The 23,667-nt window shown below is 42.4% G+C and overlaps 1 protein-coding gene across 5 annotated transcripts in view; it reads left to right on the forward strand.

The window, feature by feature from the left end:
* LOC117232286 (ETS-like protein pointed) overlaps positions 1 to 23,667 on the forward strand; it is a 145,331-nt gene that overhangs the window by 8,434 nt on the left and 113,230 nt on the right. For 4 of the 5 annotated variants that reach the window (XM_033491592.1, XM_033491598.1, XM_033491596.1 and 1 more), the window contains one exon: positions 7,353 to 7,560. In XM_033491592.1, the coding sequence (XP_033347483.1) occupies positions 7,353 to 7,560 (208 nt within the window). Of the gene's footprint in view, positions 1 to 5,688; positions 5,761 to 7,352; positions 7,561 to 23,667 lie in introns of those variants that run through there. The other variant, XM_033491593.1, reaches the window with a different exon arrangement.

The following is a 23,667-nucleotide window of genomic DNA, read 5'->3' on the forward strand; positions in this document are numbered from 1 at the left end:
ACGAGCCGAGGGTTGACGGAGGAGAGCAACGTCGTTATACAATCTAACGGACATCTCGTGGCGATGCATGCGTTAGGAGGGAACCCTCTGTCATACGTAGAAGCTTTACTGCAACTCACCGTCCAAGATTGAAATTGAATTTTTAGAATGACTTTTAGAAGCGCGATGATTCAGTTTCGTTTCGTTCAGAGGTTTCTCGCAAGAGTTCTTGCTTCTATGAAAGACTATTTTGGAGATGCGTGGGTCACGTTTTCTTGACAGAAGGTAGGTTCTTTTTCTAGAGGGAAACGTTGAAAGTTTGATAGGGGACACGTACTCTATTTTGAGCATTGATTATATCTTTGGTTATTCAAATGACGAATAGTAGTGGAAGAGAGGAAGTAATATAGGGGAATTTGAACCAGATTGATGATAAGAGCCTGTCTAGAACAATTAGCCGTTTGCAATCGTGCCCATTCGCTCGCCATCGATTCAGGATTAAACGATTTGGGCGTGGTGCATCCGTTTCCTTTCCTAGCTTCCCGCTGCATACTGATTATACCTGTTTTCCCCTGACAATACTGGTCTTGATAGATCGGACGAGCCAACCATTGGTTTTCTCGATTTTTTTGAGAGGAAATATGTCAAAGGATATTTTCTTCTTGCTCCTGGTTATTACAGTTATTCGAAGAGAACGTTGAAGAAGCGCCTTTCTCGATTCATGATACCCTGGAACATCGCGTTGTCCACTTGACATTTACAGTCTACAATCATCCTGTTTCCTTTGCAAATATTTACGAATTGCATCACGTAATCTTTGCACTGTCAAATTTCACAGTTATCCAGTGTTTCGTTCCGAGGCCATCTGTCGATGAATATTTAATAAGAGGAAAGCAGGACAGCTGTTGTCAGCGCAGGAACTGGCCACTTGGCCGCTTCTCTGCCGGAAGTCCTCCGCGGAACTCGTCGAAAAACGATCCCCCGCTCGCATTCGGAGGATCGACTCGAATCTCCCACGATTCCTTTTCTTTCAAATCACGCTACGTCGGTCCAAGATTCTAATATCATCTATAGTATTAGGAAAAGAAGATCTGTGGCGTTAAGGATAATACAGAAGCAACGTAATTAAGATTCAATATTTGAAACATACGTAAAGCGAATTATTATACCTTTATTGTTATACATAGTCTCTTTTTAAGTATTGAAATTTTAAGTTAAGTCGCTTGTATCGCTCTGAACTTTGAAACGATCTTCCTCCTCGCTGAAGTCCCTTCATTTTTCTTATTTCACGTTTTCTAGTTTCTAATGAAACTAACGTTCAAGGAACTCGACGAAGCCGATATGAAAGAGTATTCATCTCGCTAGATAGATTTGCTTGCGATCGATCTCAGAGAGAGAAAGAGAGAGAGAGAGAGAGAGAGAGAGAAAGAGGTTCACGATTATTCACGAACTTCTAAATATACGAGGCTAACCTTTCGGCTTTTAACGAGGGGTAATAAAATCCATGCTCGGTGCATATTTACGTCGCTAGCTACGGCAACCAGGTCGATGTAGCGGAAAAGTTTTTAATCGTGCGTGTCTTCTGTCATTCATCCCTGATAAATAGAAGCTGCGTATAAATAGCGAATGGGACGATGAATGGCGGACGTTACGTGTTCATCGACGTTTTTCTCTCGTTCTCGGTTCATTGATGATACTTACTCGGGCCTATCGAGACCCTATTCCCTCGTAATACTACTCGATCGATTCGTTTCCCCGATTACATCTATAAGACACTATAAAACAGAATAGTAATACCCCTTTTTTTAACCTGATTTAGTTACGCTTTGAAATTCGTGTCCATTAGCGAATATCCTGTTTATATAATTACGTTTCGCAATTGTCCATTGACGATATCGACGAAGAGATAGGCTGGAATTAGCGAGTTTAACGTTTGACCGGTTTATCGACTATCTTGGATCGAAAATGGTAATGTTGAACGCTTCCTCGCGAGGCCTTATCTTATCGTAGTCCACGTGCGTGCAATCAGGCGACATTCGGTCTCAGAAAACATTGATATTACGTTCATTGACGGTATGTCTGACCATTGAAATGCGCTCAATTTCGTAACTACTGTATTCTACCAGCGCTTGACTATCTTCGTATTGGCTTTGGATCAATTGGAAGATCGTTGAAAGACTTTGCGAGCGAAAGAATCATTCTCGCGACTTGATCAGAGATTCTTTTGAAATATTTAAGACATATTTCCATTCAGTGTCTCGACCTTCTCGATTACTTCGCAGCTGCTGTTGCATTTATCTGCTAATTATATTACTTTGTCTTTAATCTATAATCACGCTGTCAATTAATGGAATTGCTCGCGTTAAACATGAACAGCCGAACGTCTCGTCCGTTCATTTTTCATTTGACACGCGTCTCCAGTTGTCGATATCGTTCGTTAAGGAACCGACGAATGTTTCACTATGCATCGTCGTGAACCGACTGAAATCTCGACGTTGAACGGATTCTCTGCGTTCGAAATACATACTAGTTTCTATTTCGTGCGATCGAGATAATCGAATCAAGATGCGACTTGCAGGTTTCATTGAATTGGACGTTGAATGTTTAAAGATGCAATGGTTTTTAGACGAGTCTCCAAGTGGCCGAGCCACGATTCGATCTTGGAAAAATATTTTCGACCGTTTTTGCTCCTGCTGCTGCGTGGCTCGAATAGATTTACATGTCTGAAAGGACCATTACTGGGAACGCGGTTCGACGTCTATTTTTGCTCGCACGTTGGTTGAAACAATCTTGCCTATTGCTCGGTGAACTCGTTCGATATTTCTCTTGGGTCGTCTGTCTTTTTTCCTTGGCTTCTTGGCTCGCTCTGAAGCCAATTGGTTAGAACGATCTTTCTAGTATTCTTCGAAGTCACGATAGAACTCTACTTATTGGGATGAAATTTTAGTTACTGGCCAATTAACTGAACTGCCGTCCGAATCCAATTAAGCGAATGAAACGTGGAATTAAATATTCAATAATTTCATTAGCGCTAAAAATCAGCCACAAATTGTTGCTTCGATTTCTATCGTTATTAGATATAAATGGAATCTCATTTCTATTAGCGTTTCGATATCGATATCTTTGATTCGAATCGGGAGAAAGAAATATTGCCGATCTTTGCTCGGAGAACGAAGTTCGGTTGCAACATTTGCTCTACGAATGCAACCTCAGCTGTAGCCCGATTCCCAAACTAATGGCAAAGATTCAAGAAACATAACTCTCCGACTAAATTTCCATGCCGAAACGTTTCAGAATAATATGTTACCACACGATGAAGGAGCGCGAAGAGAAAAGAAAGAAACGTAGAAGCAAATGGGGGGTAAAAATAGCTGGCGATCGTGGTAGACGTGAAACGTGCTAATAGCTCCTTTTCGTTTCTTCCTTTCAAGGGCGTATTCGACGATCTTCTCTCTCTTGGCTTTCGCCGTTGGTCCTCTCGGTCAGTCAGAGAACACAGTCTCTTAGCCGGCTCCCTCTTCGTCTGTTCGCTTCTCTTTCGACGATTCCTCTCTGTCCCCCTTCTTCGTAGACTCTGTTACTCACTCATTCAGAGAACGGTTCGAGTCCGTTCAGATGGAGTATAATGCCGAGTTTCTTGTACGAACCAGGTCGTCGTGCTGCCCAAAGGTGCGGACTTTGTGCACGAAGATGGAAGCTTAACGCTTTTACACGAGGATATTCCCTTTCCTACCGCTCCGATCGTGCTCTACGATCCGACTGGTTCAGGGAATCGTGCTATAAAATAAATATAAACTGTGCTATAAAATGATAACCGTACACACCGAGGCAACGCGTATTCTTCCAATAAAACGATAAAGTTATCTGTTAGGGTTTTGGGGAATTCGTGGAAGTTAATGTTTTGTAGGGAGGGGACATTATCTAAAATGGAAATGAGTGTTCGTTTTCTTTCTTCTTAGAAAAGAAATAGATGGCTCGCCCGAATGTTTCAACGGTGATGAATACTCGTTGCGTTAATTGTAAAGAATAAAGGAGTGGGAGCTGTATACCGTGACGTTTTGGCTCGGGGATAGACGACGCCGATTTCCGAGAAATAATTGCGAATTGTATCGTTCGCAATTCGTACGACGATTAATTTATCTAGGCGCGAGTACAATGCGCACTCATCGATCGCGGTAAGTGAATTCGCGTAGACGATGTTCCGTTCTTATCCGCGTTTTCTTCTCGTCCAACCTCGTTGAACATAAATGTACGAGGAAAAGATACGGAAAACCTTGGACTTATCGTTTCTAGACTGCTGCTTGTGCAAATTATAAACGATGTTCATCTTTCGTTGTAAACATTTAAATTAAGATCTATCGTAGCTGTTACATTGCAAATATTTTGTATAGGTACTTTGTCGTATTATTCGCATTGTGTAATGTCTCGTAAACGTATAAACATCCGTAGTTTAATCATTACTGTTTCACTTTAATCTGTTAATCCGTGGCATTAATCTCTTCGTTTATTGTTCGTCAAACTTTCGTTTCTTTCGAAAACAAATGCACATCACATGTGCATTGGAAAGAATTAAAATCAAACTGTCTGAGATTAATTTGATTTTTTTAACTCTAAATTTCGTGATTGACGAAAGGATGACACGGTTAATAGGATAAAAAATACATAAGAGGAAAAGATGATGAAGATGTAAATCAAAATGATAGCTTTATCGAGACTCGTATGTTCTATTGCTTACACGATACTAAAATAATCTCGATGGCTGGTCTCACGGATCGGGCTTGGCAGTTTGGTTCGGAAGCAAGTGGCCTGAACGTACGGTCACGTAGGTCTAACGTAGTGGAACGAATCGACACGGCTCGGTATCGTTCGAATGCCGATGATGAAAGAGGAAGAGATAGGTAAACAGATAGATGAACTGGCGGAGAAAGACGGCAAGCAACGCGTGACAAGAATTACCAGCAGACCGCTTCTCTGCATACACGTGTTGCGTTAGTATGTGTACAGGCAATACGTGGGGGAAAATAATTATCGTGTAAGACAGAGGGGCCGTTGTTCGATTCACGATTTAATCGGCTCTCCCATTAACGCGAGATCACTTTTCTTACTTCGCGCTTTCATCCATGGAAAATCTCGCTCTATTAGACATAGAACTTGTAATACTCCTATGCAATCTTCCATATTCTAAACTTTCCATTGAGCGTTGGTATCGTGGGCGCTAGCGAGCTGTATCTCTAGAAAACAGAATACTTAGAACGATAGCAACGCGATGTAGGGAGATAGAAGCGAAAAGCAGTCTGAATACTCGATGTTCGCTGGTGTTCAGTTATCAATAATGTAGATACATGCAAATATTATATACTCATGGCATCTATATTTTCTCGCAAATGTAAATACTGATTATCCTAGGAAATGTAACTCGATGCTCGATTCTCTGATTATCATCTAAACACCTTAAGCTCCAACATGAAAACCCTCGTGGCGCCAGGATGGCGGTTATTTACCGAGTTAAGTCTCGTTCCCTATATTTTCCGTGGTAAATTCGAGATTTATGTACTGTAGTTTATCGAATTGATGCGTGCACCATGCACTTGGTTGGAGTGCCATCACCGGTATGGTCCTGCGTCTATGACCGACGAGCGTCTGGTGATGGAGGAAGGGTGGCTGATGGACTGGCTCTCCGGCGACAGTGGAGGAGGGAAAAGAGGAAAGAATTAGAGGGGAAAGATGCGGAGAGTGCAACGAGGTGGGCGAGACCTGGTGATAGAGTGCATCGTGAGAGAGGTAAAGGGAAACAGAGGAGAGAAGAAGAGCGTAAAAGGAGAGAGCAGATAGGGAGAGGGGACGAGAAGCGTAGGTACGGCGAGGTTAGAATGTTGCATCGCGTCGCAGCGCTGTCGTTGCATTGCGTACCGTTGCGTCACTCTCTTGTGCAGCGTTTCATTCAACTTGGAGTCCCTCGCACGAAGGTCAAGCGGTCGTAGCTATCGCCAAGCGCGCCGACTCTGTTGCATCTTCTCTCTCTCTTTCTCTCTCTCTTTCCTTCTTTCTTTCCCTTTTTCCACCCACCGCTATCGCTGTAATATTAATTTGTCGGTCATCCTCGGTCAGCTTGAATTTTTTACATTTTCGTAACATTCTTCTCGACGTAGCGTATATAGCACGATGTATTTTAAACGAGTAATAACTCTATGAAATCTCCCATGAAATTCGTCCTCGTCGGTACATTCATCTTTCTTCCACCTAAAGTTTAATTTCGTCTCGATCAAACCGTTGCGGTTTCTCTTCCCTTCTCGTTCCCTTCGGTCTCTTTTCAACATATCTCTGTCCCTCGTGTTTCTCCATCTTCATCGATCATTCGGTCATCCGTCTCGTTTCTTCTCCATCTTTTTCTGCCTTACGATCTACCTCCCGTACCGTTTCTCTCGTTGCCCGTTTCTTATTCAGCGATTTTATTTCTTTCTCCCGCGTCGAGCTCTCCTTTATCCGCCCCCTCCACCTCCTGTCGTTCTCTGCCCATTCTCCTCCCTACCGTTGCTCTTTTTCCGCTCTTCTCCCCTTCCGGCACGTCAACTCCAGCAGGTTCACCGTCCATTCATGCCTCCACCGAGACGCCGTCTCCTCGCGACTCTTTCATCCTACCTTCCTACGATCCCGACCTTCTTTCTCTCTCCTTCACCCACCATCCCTCGACGATCATTGATTCTTATCGCTCTCTTCATCGAGTTTCTTCTCTTCTCTGTCTCTGCTGTTTTACTTCTCGTTCTTTAATGTTTCACAGATCCTTGTTTTGGCTTGGTTCTTTCATACTAGAATCTCCTCGGGCTTGTTTCGATAACTGTACCAAGAAGATACGAATCTGTACGTCATACCGTAATAGTATCATAGTACGGAGATAGTGAGAGTTACGTGGATTTGTCGCTTACGGAACATACAGTAGGCAATGATCTTTAAGTAAGATTCGTCCATTAGCTACGCGTGAGATAATAGTTAGAATGAATGTCATGTTCCGACAACTGTCGCTTTAACCAATGCATCATCTGAAATGTACACGCTATATACACATCTGATTACATTAACATATACGTATACACTGTAATTATAGCTAAACACTGACCGTCTTTAATTTAAATAAGCCAACAGCAATGTCTAGTCTGTCGTAATTGTGAAACTAGACTATTCGTAACATTGTCTAACATCGCTCTCTTATGTTAAGAATAATGGTAGTGTGAACGTTACTAATTTATTCTTTTTGCTTTTTTTCTAACGAATCTGATTCTCGTTCAGAATCGATATTAACAAACATGGAGCAACAATGTATCATTCTGTCAATAGATCGAATTAAAAAGAAAGTCTCTGCTTTCTTCTCCTTTCAGCGCGATGCCAGAGGCGTGGGCAGCTATCTGGGAGGCGGCAGCATTAGCGACGGTGGCGGCATGTTGACGGTTATGGCAAAGTTGATGAAACAAGAGCTGGCCTCTGACGCCGAGGAAGAGGGCCTGGTGCCTGCCCTCTCCGGCAGGTTCACCTCGATGCGGAAAGTGCCCTCTCTCTCCGACCTGTCCGATCCGGAGAGCTCCTTAGGTGAGTTTTTCTTTTCCATTCGACTTTTCCCTGTGTTCGAAACGCTTACGGTACCTGGAGATCACCTGGCCCGTTGGACGATCCTAGGTTCGTCGAGCATCAATGAGAGTTTTTGCTTGTTAAACCTCGTCGATGCTCCGGGTTAACTGTCCTTGCGGATCGATTCAGATCTGTATTTGGGAAATTAACGTGATAGAAGAGCTTTAGTTACTTTTGACAAAAATACTTTCAATTTCAATAACAGATAGCGTAACGAAAAGGTTTGTAATTAGTCATTTTTAATCGACGATCTTCTGGATCTGACCTAATGGAACATGTTCTTCGATGATAACCATAGAATGTTGTTGCATAGATCGGTAACTTGAAAAATATTTCTTGGTATTTAGTAGAAGCTTCTTTATACTCTACGTGGGTAGATAAAGTCTATGTTATTTCTCTTTGTGAGGGGATACACGATCGAGGGACCCTTTTTAAACTACGTAGCAAGTATCGCGGAGATTTTTCCTGCTAATGATAGCGGATCTATAAGAAGCACAGGCCGCGAGTTAATCAAGGGTGTTAATCGCATATTTCCATCGCCTTTGTGTTCGATTCGCGCTTTATTTGTCACCAATATCGTATTGATTCATTAACGGGCCCGTGATTTCCAGTTCCGTTTCTCGCTTTAACCCTTTCGCTGCGCCTTATTCAACGTGTTACAAATATTAGTTCTACTTTTATATAATTTCACCGAATAAAATATGGAATTGAAATAAACTTTAGAGATTTACGAAAGCTGATCGGAAAGTGGCAAATTGAGATGGTTTAAGAACCACGTTGATCATCTCGATAAATCGAAAAGCAGAGAAAGAGCGACAAATACCATTTTTCTTTTGCTTTTTTTTAATTTATCACAGAATTTACTGTTATTATTCTCTCTTTGCGTAAACAAACTTACGAAAATAAATGCTTCGTATCCGCACGATCAAACGTTAATCGCCAATTTATGCTGAAATTCACGATGAAATTGAAAAATTGACAAAAATCTAGAGTCGATCAATTCGACCTCTGAGAAGCAGAAATATTATCAGCGAAAGGGTTGACGAACGTATAATTTTTTCTTCGTAGAAGAGCTCACTCCTAGGTCGAACGATTATTCACGTTTTATATACACGAAGCGATCGAACGATCGCGATATATACTATGTAACTATGCAATTTGTCCCGGGGTATCGGGTGTTGGCGTGAGAAAATGACACGCTCACGCGTGTGTTTACCCGGCCGGTCTAGTAATCGTCCAGGCAAATGTTTCAATTAGCCATGTACGCGGCCATTGTAGTTTTAACGCGCCACAAGATACCTATTGTGAGCGGTGGAGGAGAGAAGAGAGGGAGGGAACGTTTCGAGGCTCCCTTGTGTGACGTTAATTCACCGCGCGTTTCAGTAGCCTGTGGGGGAACGTTGAATTTCCCGCAGTCTCGCAGGCATATTCATCGGGCATCTTTATAGTTAATGCACGCGGTTATATGTGCCACGAACGCGTAACAGGTTTCCGGACAGGGGAATAACGTAATTGTAATCATAATCGCTAATTTTCCCCTTTCCCTTTTGCGTGGGATTAGCTGTACTTTATTTTGAGAAAGTTTGTTTGCTTTTTTTCACGTCTTCATTCGCTAGGTTGCTAACTAGTTTTTTTTCTATTAGATCGCACGTAGAATAACACTGAAACTCAAAGGAAAAATAGTATAAACTGAATGAATCTGTAATTTGAGGAAACTATAGATAGTATAAGGTCTAGAACGTTAGAACACTCACATACGCTTGGAGATCGAAAACAATATATTCTACATAAATACGAATTTTCTGTTTCTCTCGTTTTTGATATGATGATATGATTCTAAATGCTTTACTTTTCCGCTAAGCCTTCCAATTGATTATGGAACACGTTGCAAACGCTATATCGATGAAATTCAACAAAAGTCTTGAATTGAGTCGTTTTGAACGCGAATACAATGTTATTGATAGTATTTTCCAAAGATTGCAGAGCACACGTATAAAGTTTCTTTTATTCATTTGGATATTCTATTTTCTCAAGTATCAGGCAGTCGATCGGAATCGCGCGGAGTCAGCGGAAAATCCTTGCTCGGTTCGCTCGTGTTTTACGGGAGGATGTAAAAATGGCTTGGAATTTTGTTTACCACCTCGAGGGCCGAAGATGGAAGGGTTTATGTGGGTAGTCGAAAGAATTCTGGAATCAGCTATTCCAGACCTGTGTCTCTGTTGAAACACGATCGATCCAACGGCGTGGTTGTAGTGTCCTGTTAACTGTTGGATTGTGACACTAAAAGGTGCACTTACATCGAGTGATGCTTGCATAATATGAGCGGTAGCTGCATAAGCACTTACTCGTGTATAACTTGTCCGATTAGATCGCGCAGACCGGCTCGCACGACGTTGCGTGTTGCGCTATTTTAAAATTTAAAACGGTGCGGCGAGGAAAAAAAATGAGAGGGTGACCGATCTTAGGGAGAAAGAGAGGAGAGTATCTTTCGTGGCACTTTTTTTCCACGAAAAAAAGAGATGAAATATTCTGCGAAGAAAAGGGAAAGAAATGAAAAAGAAAACGGATAACGTTGGTCGAAGCGTGTGCTCGTACGAAAATTCTTGGAAGAGGCTTTTGAGTATTAAACTGCGTATCTGTATTCGAAAGGTACAGGACAATTGATCAAGAGCGCATATAATAGTCTAAAAATATCGCCAGTCGATTTGCATACAATTTGCTCGACGCACGCGGCGCGAGTCTCGTGACGAACAAAAACGAATTCCACGAACGACAGGTTGGATAGTCTCTATATGGTGACCCATAGAGGCGAGAAATACGGAGTACATATATCGAAATATCGTTCGTTCGAAGGGTTGATTGACGAGTAAATCGCAGAAAGTGTAGTGCCTTAACAGATGCGATATGTTCGCTCGGAGGACACACTGTCGGAATAGTTGAATATTAAACGGCGATTCTGTCCATCTGTTATCTGTCCAGTTGTTATCAACCGTTTCGATCGGTGTCTAGAGGTGAGCAAAGGCCACCGTGGAGTATTCTCTTGCGAAATTCCGTCCCGTTACGAGCCCTCGTTCCCAATATTTCTATTATACAATCTGTACTGTTTTAATGCAACGTCTGCGACCAAAGGAAGAAGCTCGACTCGTCCTTGACAATGAATACTTCGACGATGCAATTGCGTCAATGCTGTCGGCAAAGTGGTTAATATGCGCTATGTACACATTCCCTTTCCTTTAAGGAACCGACCAAAATATCGATCAACCTTGTCAACTGAGGAAAGAAACATTCAACGATTCATCGATCGAACTTCTCATACTCCACAGCCACAGAATCTCTAAGAAATTCATTTCATTATGGCAAATATGTACATCGTTCGTACAAATATATTGTTCATAAATAGCTTCAAATCGAAAACGAATAAAACCAAATTTAATTCTGTCGTGTTTATCCACGTTCAGTGATAATTGTAATTTCAATCGGGATTTTTTAAAAAACAGTCGAGTAGGTGAAGATAAACGAGGCACGTGGAAATCACGAAAAATTGATGGAACGTCGTCGGAGGAAATCGGTTGGCACGGAGCATGGAATAATTCTTGTTACTCGCGGCTCGGCGAGCACGATCAAAATGTAGCGAGAATTTACGAATTGGATAATCAGCAGCATCCTCATTAAGGCCCCCCCACTGAACGCCCCCGCCTTCCATTCTCCTTTACTGGCGTGTGTACGTGCGCGTGTACGCACGCACTCTGGCCCGCTGCTGGATCGTCGTCCACCCACTTATCTACTCCTCTACGTTCGCGCTCGTTACGCACACGATCACAATTTTTCACTGATTCCACGGTTTTCCAGTTCTCGCGTGATCATCATGAATCATCACTTGGAAATGTTTTAACACGGTGATTCCATTCCACCGCGCTTTGCTTTCCGCCAATGCGATTTTCTTCGATGAAAAACCAGAGGATCGGGGAAACATCGGCGAAAGAGATTCGTTTGTTTCAATAGAACTGAGTTCGATCGAGATAGAATCGAATTCGTCGAAACTCAGAGAAAGCGAAAGTGGATTTTTCACTAAAAAATGAAAGAAATGCTGGATTTTTAAGGAAAGAATCGATTTTCCTATTGGGAAGAATATATTTTTGACGAGAAGACCTAGGCAGAGATTTGTCTCATCTATCAAATGTTATAGCAAGTACTAGGATCGGTAAAACAGAAACGTTTAACCAAACGTGAATGTAACGAACGCATCGCGGTTGTAGTAATTAACGGTTTCGTTACGAGTCATTCAACCTTCGTCAGCGTTGACGTTACTTTAGTTACACGTCGACGTAGCGTTTTTCCCATGGAAACCGTCGAAACGCTGATACGCTGGTCTGTCGAGGCTGGTGGAAAATTTAGAATTCCAAATCGAATTGCAGCTCGCGAAGGCCAGCCTCACTCACGTAACGAGTTACTGATTAACGCTGGTTTTTATCTGTTTCTTAATATTTGCAGGAACTCGATGAAAACCACCGTGTTAGAAACGTGCCTCGAATTAGTTCTATATAAATAGATTTGTGTAATTTGTAAGCTTAAGATACAAAGTCTACGTACTTACTACTTAAATTTAGAAAAAGACCTGTTAATCGAACTTGCACACATATATTTAAAGGAAATAACGCGATCTAGTAGTATGGATAAAATTAAAGATTCTCTAATTTCTGACGTAATTTCATTTCGACACTTTCCTCGAGTAAATATCTACATTTTTCCCATTCCTCTTGGAAATACGTTAATATACCAAGCAAATTGGTTTCGTGTTAATACGCAAACGTAAACGTAGATTCTCTAACAGAATGCGACTTCAGTTGGACGTACGTAACTAAACTTTCATGGCTGACTCTGTATATATCGGGTTTCTTCCAAAAAGAGACAAACGTATAGTCTTTAGTCCCCGAAGATTAAATAAAAGATCGGTTCCTTCCTGCGATGGGGAAAGGAATTATTTTATTCGAGCGTAGTTGGAACGAGGAGACGTTTACATTTTCCTGACGGCCGCAGGAGGCCATTGAATAATGCAAGTTTTCTCGGGCTTAGTCGTAACAACCGCTCTGTTCGCCATTGTTACCGGATCTCCTTTCTCACCCCGTTGCCACCTGATAGGACATCTGATGACAGTTGCCGGCCGGAATGTTTTATGCAAATAGCCATTGTCCACGGCGACATTGACGCGTACAAACGCGTGGAAATTTTGTTTCTTTCCGTGTTTCCTTCCCGTTCAGTCTTGCCAGACTGGAAAACCGACACTACGGTAATAAGAAAATTGCGTACACGAGCACGACGGCCACCTCTCGTTCCTCTAATTATCGCAATCGCGACGCACAGCGGCTTTCGAGTTAATTAATCGTCCGGTTCAGCTCTACTCTTGAGAGCAAAACCTGACCCGCAGCGGTAATTGCTCCGGCTAATCGCGCTAATCTGGATTTCGTGTTTGGTGATAGAAAAGATAAAGAGATAAAGATTTGCGACTAAGGCAGGTGTTCTTGAGAATGTTTTTGTGGTTTCGTTAAGATAATCCGAACAGCGAAATATATCTAGAACGAGATTGTAATCATTGTCGGGTGAAGTTAGATTCGAGGTACAGTTGCTAAGGTAGATGGAAATTGCGTGGAGATTAACCCTGCTATGCTATTTCGAGTATTTCGATGGACGATCTTCGTTAACTGCGATCAACGGAAAAATACAATTCCTACAAAGGGTACTTCTCAATCCTCATAAACTTGTACCACTCTCGTCCTAAGCTCGTTTCGGATAAAGGTAACACACCGTTTATGCTGCCCTTGAAAGCTCGTCGGTTCTCTCGAGATGGGCTGTAAAGATCTGTCACGTGTCAAAGGAAAAGCAAGCGAAGGTTTTCTCTTCCATCGGCGGCACCACGTGCGATGCAGAACTCGTTCGAGTCGTATCCTTGGTCAACAGCATCCGGATGTTCTATATACGAATCTGCAACAAAGTATTCGTGGTATTGATCTAGGGATCTTCGTGAGTGGAACTCGATGGATTGCGTGAAAAGATGCGAGCAAACTCTGCGAAAATACGTTGGCAGCAGAAAGACTTGGCACAGGTCTGTCCTTCGGTACCGTAACACATGATCGTGGAGGAAAGTGAGCGTGGTTGGCTCTCTTTCTTCGTCGTAGAAGGCCCTTCGTAGCACACAGGGCACGTAAGACGTCGAGCCATGCTCATCCGGTGCTCGCTACCTGGCTGCGGAATAAATTGGATATATATATATATGTGCGTGTGTGTGTATTTATATATGTGTGTATATATTTATATATACATATATATATACATATATATGTATATATATATATACGCAGCCATCACTCACTACCCAGAATCGCTTCTTGGAATGACAAATTGGATACCGCGATCGACAACTCCCCCGCTTTTGAAAATCCTGGACAACTTTTTGTAACGTAGATTGACCCTTTCTCGAATCAATGGTGAAATCTTTCATTGTTTCCTGTGGACGATTCGAGGTGCGATTATTCGATGGTGCAATTGGTCGATCAAGAATTTAGTGCTATCGAGTCTGGTAAATAATTTGTTACGTTTCTTCATGCGGTTTCAATTTGCTTCGCGTGTTAGATAAATTGGGATGAAAAATAACGATCGGTGATTGAAAAGTTGAAATGGTAAATAATGTAACAAATCCAAATATAAATGGGAAATCTATACATAATTGATTTAGAGACAACAGCTACAATTTTAGCTCTTCCGTGACGTTAACCTTAATAGCTAAAATAAATTATTCTACCATTTACAAGCGTATCTAAAATAGAATTTACGCTTTTTACCACTAAAGCGATAAATTATTCTACCATTTAGAGTCAAATCTAGAATAGAATTTGCGTTATATTCCATCGGAAGGTATCAGTTATGTATTTATTCGATTATTTATAGTCGTACTCGGAATAAAATTCACACTCTTTTCCACTAAGAAAGACGAGCGTTTCACTATTTTCTCCATTTCCTACCTCTGTTACCAAGACGTCCAGGCAGAAAACGCCTTTTTGTCACAAAATTTGGCAATTCAGGGACAAGTATCTTTCCGTTAGAAACATCGCTATTCCGTACGCGGTACATAGGCAAAAAGATAAAACAATCTCGGCCATAAATCTAATCTAGCAGTCCTATCTGTACCTACAGCAGGAGGTTCATCGTTAACTCGTAGAATATCTCTTCTACGAAACTTGTAAGTCTCTAGGCACCTTCGTGAAACATTGCAAAACGGACAATGTAGGCGTCGACTTAACAGTCCATAGGTATTTCTTGGGCTGTTTCGATTAAAATTTCACTATAAACTGCGTCAGGTGACAGGCTGCGCGATGGCGCGTGTCCCTGTCGCAGAAGAACGCCATTTAGCATTTAAGGGGAGGGGTAAAAAATATTCGTCTGCCTTGTACGACGAGTGATTGATAAGATTCATCGGTGTACAAGCACACAAGCAGACAGGAGAGAGTCTAGTCACGTAGGCCAGGGTACAGTAGCGTTATTTAAAAGTGGCGGGACAGAAAGATACGAGCGCGCGAGCTGAAGTTTTTACCAGGCATCCTCGAACGCGACGACTTTCGAATCAGATCCTTTACATTTTCTTTTATACGGTAGACACATGCTTTTTTCTCTACGAGCGCGATATCGGTGGTGTATATCGACGAGAGACAATGTCGTTGGATTTCTTGGGAGAGGAAAAGACGAGTCTCGTGAAATAGAAGGAAGGAACAAGTCACTTTCCGAATAGTTTAAAGATTTAATATTATTTTCCAATAGCGGTGGAGGATTAACTAGGTTGTTTGAGAAGCGTTGAAGCTAGTAGCGTTTTTGACAATCGCCGTTAAGTCTCTGGATTCTTAATTGTATCGTTCTTGTCTGTCATTGGCATTTTGCTGCTGGATTTGTTCTAGGATTGTTCAGTAACAGATGTGCTCAAGTATAAATATATGTTTCTGAACTTGTTATTGAACTTGTTGATTCATTATTTGAAAAAAGTATATCGAAAGGTCAATTATGTGGCTGCTCAATAGATCGGAAAATTCCATTGCAGAAAAAGGCGGTATGTACCGGCCCTCATCTTTCTTCACGTCGCTCAGCTTCCTTCGTTTTATTCTTTCCCATTTTCTATATTCGTTTGTGAATGCACGTACTTTCCACAGTACACGATGCTTTTTCCACGCGTACACGTGGGAAAGGATATCTTGGTTTTCGAAATGCAATTCGCGGAATCGTCGTCGTCTGCATAGTGTATCTTGCAGTCTTGGAAGACTTTGTTTGCCACAGGGGGAAGTGGTTGGTCTTTGCGAATTGTTTTCTTGTCGATTCTTGACGCTGACGCGAAACAGACGACGAAGTTTTCGAGCAATCGAGAAACCGAGAAATTCACTGTATCCGTGTATCGTTGTTCGTGTTTTCCATTTTGGCGGGGGATCGTCGCAAAGTCAAAGGCTTCCCCACGAGGCTGTCGGTAAAAATTAGAGATCGGATCGTTGGAGTATTCGACACGGAGAGAACAGGAGGGAAAACGTTGAAAGGAAAAAGAAAAAAAAAGAAAAAATGCGGTCGAAGCCTGACGAGTGCATGAGAATGTGCGTGATCGTGGGGAAGAGCGATTGGACGAGGGTGCACGCTCGAAAGGATCATGAAAGGGAAACGTGAACTTATGGGACCACGCTGACCGGTCCCACGCTTCAGTGTCGCTCGCCTTTTTTGTATATTATCCACCGCTTGCATTCTACTTGCGTCTACCTGTTACTCCTTCGTACGAGCTTGTTCGATCAATCGATTATTTTTAACCCTTTCCATTATAATTAAATCCTCTACCTTCGTGCAACTCTTGTCAGATTCTTTTTTTATGCCGTTGTTAACGATAAAACGATTATAATGGTACGTAAAATGTAATTACATCGGTAGCATGATAAAACAGGAGAAAGGGTATTGTAAATGGAGCTGACCCTTTTGGCGGAACGGGTAGCAGCCAATTTCGACATCATAGAAGCATCAAAGCGATGATGTAGCTACGTGGTCAGGCAATTGAAGCACGAATTAAAATCCTGTAGGCTATCCTTCGAAATTTTTAACTAATTAGCTCGTGCCCTTAATTCGTACGTTCTATGGTCATGTAACAAAAAATGACTAAAGACAAGTTAATCTCATTCATATCAATATGATACAATCCGTTGTTAACAGAAATGAAACCACACGGAAAACAATAGGAGACCCCTGAACAAAGAAGTTATATAAGTTACCTAAAGATCGACGTTTCAAGTGAATAGGTTACAATGTCCCTTTTCCCTGTCCTATCTGTTCTTCCTTTTCGTACATCTCAAGCTATAGCTACGGGTTACAAGTGCTATCTCTCGACGGTCGTTTCTGAAAAGAAACGTTCGTTTGTCATCGAAGGGAATCGATTGTTGGCGTGGGCCGTTCTCCCGAGTTTCTGCAGAGAGTACAGCGAAGAAGCATTGCGCGAAATGCGTAACCGCAGCTGTGCGTGCGGTCGAGTCTCCCCTTTCTCTCCTCTCCTCTTCAACTTCTCGTCCCTGTCTCTCGTTCGGCCCGGTTTGCTTACCTACCGGAGACCAGACGCAGATACAGTTCTCACGTCCTCGATCCCGGGAGACGACGATTTACAGTTTCAAACAAACTCTTCTCTCCCTCCCTCTCTCTCTTTCTTTTTCTCTTTTTCTCCTCGTCGTTCTTTCCCTCATCTGGGCCTCTCGTTTGCCCGTGGACAGATGCTGCGCTCGTGAAGAGGGAATTTCAAGATTTCCAAATTGCCCTGCGCTCGCTTGAAACGCTCCTCGAGGACTCTGAAGAACGGACCTTCTTCAGAAGCTTGTGCATAGAGACGAGTTGTCGTTCAGTCTTATGTATATATATTTTTCTTGTTGAATGACAAGAATAGTAGGAGTAGAATGGTAGGTTATTAGTATGGATTAGGCCAAGGAAATTTGTCGAGACGATCCTGTGTCCGTTCATTGATACTTGTTTGTTCGATAATGATGGACGTTCATTGTTAACAGATTCATCGATAAGTTGGTTAGTTGAAATTGTACGTTTCTCTTGTTTTTAGAGAGGTAGAACAAGGGGAATTGGAATGATATAGATTTTATCATTTTTCCGTCGGTCGTATTTAATAAACTCAGTTTGAATTCGTGAATTCGTTATTCAGTTTGTATGTATGCTTTTCTCGTCGAAGGAAACGAATAATAGATAAAAAGTAACGAAAGCGATAGATCTTCGTCTTGTATTATGTTAATAGAATTGGCGAGGACCTTTCAGTACCTCTTTCATTAACACCTCTGTTCTCGATAGCGAACGCTGATTATTTTTGGTAAATTCATTGAGAAATTTACCTTGCCTCGGTTAAACGTCGTGAATCGATCTCTGGAATCGGTTATCGGTGACTGACAGCTTGTTGTTTCAATGATTTATACCGCTGCTCATTCTCCGAACTGAGAATGCGATGCATCGATGGTCTATTTTTAGACGAGGGATATATATTCTTCAAGTGTCGTTCTGTTTTTCTGCCGCGAATTTCTCCCTCCGATTCGTTCTTCGTCGTTTAAATCCACTTCCATTTTTGTCCCTGATACTTTTTGTCCCAGCGTGGATCGTTTATAAAGGATCGTTAATAATTTATAAAAACAAAGAAGACTGCTATTCTTTCAGATTACGTAATCGCGAACGTGTTACCATCGATTCGCAGAATAATCAATTTCGTTCCTGATAAATCGTAAATACCTTTGATAAAAGTACACGCGACGCGTTAGCGAGTGAGTTAACGATTCGTTCGATTATACCGGTTCGATCGGTGTTTCTGTTCGCCTTAAATAGACGTTGCCGGGGGCATTGGTCGGAGGCGTTCGATAGAAACGAACCTTTCTCTCACTGCCCGACACCTTATTGAGCGGGATTTAAAGATAGTTTAGCCTCGTGAAAAATGCATACGCTTGTCGCTCCCCCGATCCGTGTGAATGATTTTGCACCGTGTCGTCGAGGTCACCGATCGAAACCGGAAAGTGGCTACCTCTATCGGTGCTTTTTAACCTGATCCGTGTAGAGGGACTTCGAGGTCTTCCACATAGGCGGCGTCGTTGTCGTTCACGTAACCCGCTATGGGTAAAACAGGAATCTTCCTGGGCCCGGAATCCGGGGAATCCTCGAGGTTGCGTTACTTTGGCGAGCTACTAGCGAGTTGTTAGCATTTACATACACGTAATTCAACAGAGCTCTATAAAGTTGCATTACAGTAGCGCTGTTTCTAGCGATACTGACAATATGTAAATCACTCTTTCATTCCTTCTAACTCGTATAAAATGTAAAAGGGGAAGATAGTTGCCGTGTTCTTCTCGTAATGAAATTTTCTATTTCGATAAATCTCTATGTTGGAGAGCGTCGAATTGAGTCAAAAAGTTTTACGAAAGGATTACAACTCTATAAACTATATCTAAAAAGATTTTCAAACTAACTTCGGATATTCGTTTACAATCTCCGAAAACTAGCACCTTATTCTCAATACGTGGACCAAATTGTTTCCAATCTAATTCAGATACAAGTTATACTAAACTTTCCTAAAGGCCTAAAGTCTTTCGAGATGACCGTAATCCGAAACACGTAAGAGTTACGAACCGAGAGAGAAAGAGGCAGGCCTTGGTGGCTTGGTAGAGGGGAGATGCGGTCGATAAGGAGCAGATAGGAAGGTATACACGAAGGGAATAAAGGAGGAAGGAGAGAAACAGGTAGCAACAGGTTGTGACGTCACGAGGCGCCACGCGACTCAGCTTCATTCACGAGGAGGCAACCGGAGAGCCAGGCCGCGGAGGGTGGACCAGGAACTAATAAACGAAGCGGCTTCTCGTTCTCGTGTTTTCTCACGTGATTCGACAAGCCAGTTTATCTCCGTGGACGGCCACGAAACCCGGTCCGGCAATTAGTAGCCCGTAACGGTTTAATTCGTCCCGGTATCGAGCCTTGATTTCTGATTTTCAGATTGATACGCGCTAAGTTAATGCGTTTCTCTGGCTGGTATTATGTTACGGATGTCGTTAAAAACGTTTCGCACAACCCGATTCGAATTAACGTTTCGTTCTGCTCGAATTAAAATTTCCAATCCGACCGACTTGCCATTTTTATTCTTGAATTAAAATTATGCCGCAGACAGCGAAAAATAGATTATGAATTTTCATACAAGTTTACATTTTTACGAGTGTCAAATAAATAGAAAATAATTAAAGATCTATTTCCCCCTTTCCGAGTTGAAAATATTTTTCGATATTACGTATAATCCGTGGACTATTGCGTATTGAAATTTCTCATAAGTGCATAAAAATCGATATGTAATCGGATATAAAGGAACTTAGCTCGTACTCGTATTATGTTTGCTCACGGAGGGTTAATTAACAGGAAATTGTATGGTCTACAGTGGGAGTAGACTATTTTCCTTGAATTTGTTATTGGGACTGTAAAAGTGTCCACTGTAAAAAGCATGCAATTTCTTGGAAATTTCAATACGGCGCCGCTGTCAGGCCCAATCGCTCGGAATTACTTTACCCCTACCGCGTGGTCGCCTCTTTTTACAATTGCAAAGCGCAATTACCGCGAAACCTGCTCCGTTTCTTGCGCAACGTCCAACCGTCCCGACGCATCGCCGTTTAATATAAATTGCGTCAGCGGTTGTAGTGGTCAACACAGTAAAGGGAACACCTAAATTAAAGCATCAAGTAAATGCATCGATCGATGCACTCGCATCCAGGATCGCATGCATCGTTCTATTTTTTCCGTACGATCTCAACGATAGAGCTATTGTACTCTTCTTTCCTTCTAAGTATTCTGCCGATTTGCTTGCGATATAAACATGAACCTTTTCCAGTTTAAACAGCGTCCCGTGTTCTATTACATAGTGAAAGCTACTTTCGAAGTTCGTTCGTAATTTCTGCGGATTTTCATAGACATTTAAATCTCCGTCAATGAATCGTCTCGCCGGAAGTGACTCGAAAAAAGTCGCCGCTGAAATCATCGCCGTATTCGTGTCTGACATAACCTATTGCCCAATATTTCAACGCTTACGATCCTTTCTTTTTCTTGTAAAAAAAGGTACCGTTACGATTGTTAGTCTTCTGTACGACATTCTTGCTTTCGGGTGTTCCAAACCTTTTCGTTTACACGGTCAAGCGCTTTATATTTGCTTTAGTAATCACCTGTGCGTGCGTTAGCTGTTGCAACGTTGTATTAGACGACACGATATCGAAGTATGAACACTATCTTCTTTTATCGAATCGGAACAGTAATCCCTGTCACGTCTGTGACTCGTCGCCATAAGGATTATTTATTTTTATTATTATATTGCATCGTTATCAAGCACCTTGCTTGTAATCGTTATCGTTTCCTATTTCTTCTATTACGCTCAGAAGCGGTAATCAACCGTAATTCTTTCGCTCGCGAGCAAAGAAACATCTGTTTATAAATAATTTGAGCTATTTCGAACGATTGTCAGTTCCTATTCGTTCTATTACAATTTCAAATGGTGATCATCCATAATTCACTTGCCAATGGGACGGCAGAAATATCCATTTGTAGAAGATTAAGAAATTTGCTCGAATTTCCTCGAACGAACGACGTGTCGTATCCTTTCTCGAGGATGACCCCGAGTTCCTTACCCCCGGCCGTAGATCCACGAAGATGTTACCCCTACCACGTTGTGTCCAGGTCTCGGTTTTGCCTCCTGTAGAAAGAGAACCACGGAGAGGACAGCCGAGATACCGTGGACGATGTTGCCTGTCGACGAGGGACGAAGTGGGGGCAGGGGTAAGGAAGGAGAGTAGCCTCCCCACCACGTGGCGAGTAGCCACGCGAGTTCATTCATGAGATCGTGGGAACGTGGCTCACGGTGGGTCCGTTTTACCCCATCCTCCGGCTCCTTCGGCTTCTCCTTCCCTTTCCCTTGTCGGTGATCTATCTGTATGTGTTTGTATGTCTGTGTGTGTGTATGCGTGTCCGCGTTTCTGCTTTCTCTTGGTCCGCCGTAATATCTGCATCTCCCTTCTTTTTCATTTCCCCTCTCCTTTCTCCTTCCACCATTCTCTCTATTTTTCTCTCCTTTCTGCTGGTTTTCAGTTCAGTCTTTCTCCCCCCCCCCTCTCTCTCTCTCTTTCTCTCTGTCTGTCTGTCTCTCGGCTATCCTTTGATACGTTGGTCGTCGTGACCGGTGTAGCCTCGTTTTTGTCTTTGCTCCTTCTGGACCGAACTTCTCCGGTTCTTTTGCCGAGTTTCGCCGCGATCTTTCGCCTTCAGGCCCTCTAACCCTTCCTGCCTCTTTTCAACTCGTTTCTATGTGCCCACGACTTTTTGTTTTCGTTAATTGCGATGCAGGCTGAAAGGTGGTCAGAAGCTCATTTGTCGGACGTGTGTATATGACTAACGAGCGTGGCTTTTTCAAGCTGAAGCGAACGAGCATCGGTTATCGTCGAGAAGTTTATCCACTGGATATCGAAGTTTCCTCCGGTTAATTAATTTGACGTTTCTTCTGGATATCTGGAATTGCTATCTTCCCCCCTTTCGTCGGCTTAAGAAGCTTCTGCCTTGTACTGTTACTTTTCGATCCAAGTTGTTTTGCTCCTTCTCTCGCCGATGATCTCTTTCTTCTTGCATAAACATCTAGCGCTTTTTCCGCTCTCGCTATACCCAGCGCCGGTCGTTTCATCCGCGATCCCTTCTCCTTCGAGCGAACTCCTGAGAAGTTCAGAGCACACGGGAGTGTACAGCGGTTGCTACAAGTTGCGTCACCTCGTCAACGTTAGAACTAATTTCACATGGAGCGTTATTGATCGTTCGCGAAGATCTGTATACTCTTCTTTATTGCGGGTTTCTTTCGGGGCCGTTGCGAAATTTTGGAACACGCTAATGCACGTTAATGACGCGTACGCGAAGGAAGGAAATGGTGAAAGAAACGCTCGATCGGAGTTTATGGTATTTCATAATCCATTAGGTTTCCTGTATTTATCTCTCGATCTCGGGAATATATCATCCTCGATCGAGCCGAGGATAATGGACACCCTGCAGTCCTTTTCCCAGAAAGGAAAACATTCAGATTTATCTCTATACGATGCAACTTTTGCTAAATATCTTGAAATATTCATAAAGTTCATTACCACTGATGAGAAGAAAAGAAATTATTCGAACTGAAAAGATTTTTAATGGAAATTTCTATCGAAAGGGAATTCGAATTGGAAGTTTTTTTTTTAATGAAATTCTCAATGAGAAAAATTCATGTTTTAATAAAAGAACGAGCGTTAACATCTCAAGGGCTCGAGTTCGCGTTAATCAAGAAATATCGAAAATTGTAATATCGGAAATTCGAATTTGACTTGAAAAAGTGCGTTGACTCTCGGAGAACCGACTTGTTACTCCGTGTCCTTACTGGCAAATAAATTAGAGGAACGACGGACAGTTAGCGTGCCGTGGTCGTTACGCGGCAACAACCGCATTCGACGTTAACTGCTCGTTTATAGGGCCTGCGTACAGCTGATTCGTATCTTAAACCGCTGGCCAGGTGTTACATTACAGCTCGGCGTAACTCGCGGTCTCCGCGGCATTCTGTCGAAGAAAAATGATTTATCCTCGACAGAGGTATTAACGATGCAAATAGAAAGATCCCGGTTCGAGATTCCGTCGATCCATCGGCGAGATATCGCACCAGATCCAAACCTGTTGATCCACGCGAAGAAAAATGAACCGACGAAACTTCAACATCGAATTTTCTTTCCTTTCATCGGCAACTAATTTGTGAATTATTCGTAGGGCTGTTGGTATATATGGCCTGGAATATTATAGGTCAGTGACGACGTCGTGATGGTATTTTGCACCGAGGGAATCCTTTTTAATTTTACGGGGCGTACAGGTATGTAAATTATCGGGTTCTCGACGTACCATCTGGTCAAAAATTTTTTCCGCGCATGCTCATGGGGATCAGAGGTTTGAAATAAGGTTGCAAATAAACAATTTGGAAATTCAATTTTGTAAATGATGGAAAAC

Source organism: Bombus vosnesenskii, unplaced genomic scaffold (genome assembly GCF_011952255.1).
Source record: "Bombus vosnesenskii isolate JDL3184/JDL3185 unplaced genomic scaffold, Bvos_JDL3184-5_v1.1 scf7180000013285, whole genome shotgun sequence".
Classification (NCBI taxonomy): domain Eukaryota; kingdom Metazoa; phylum Arthropoda; class Insecta; order Hymenoptera; family Apidae; genus Bombus; species Bombus vosnesenskii.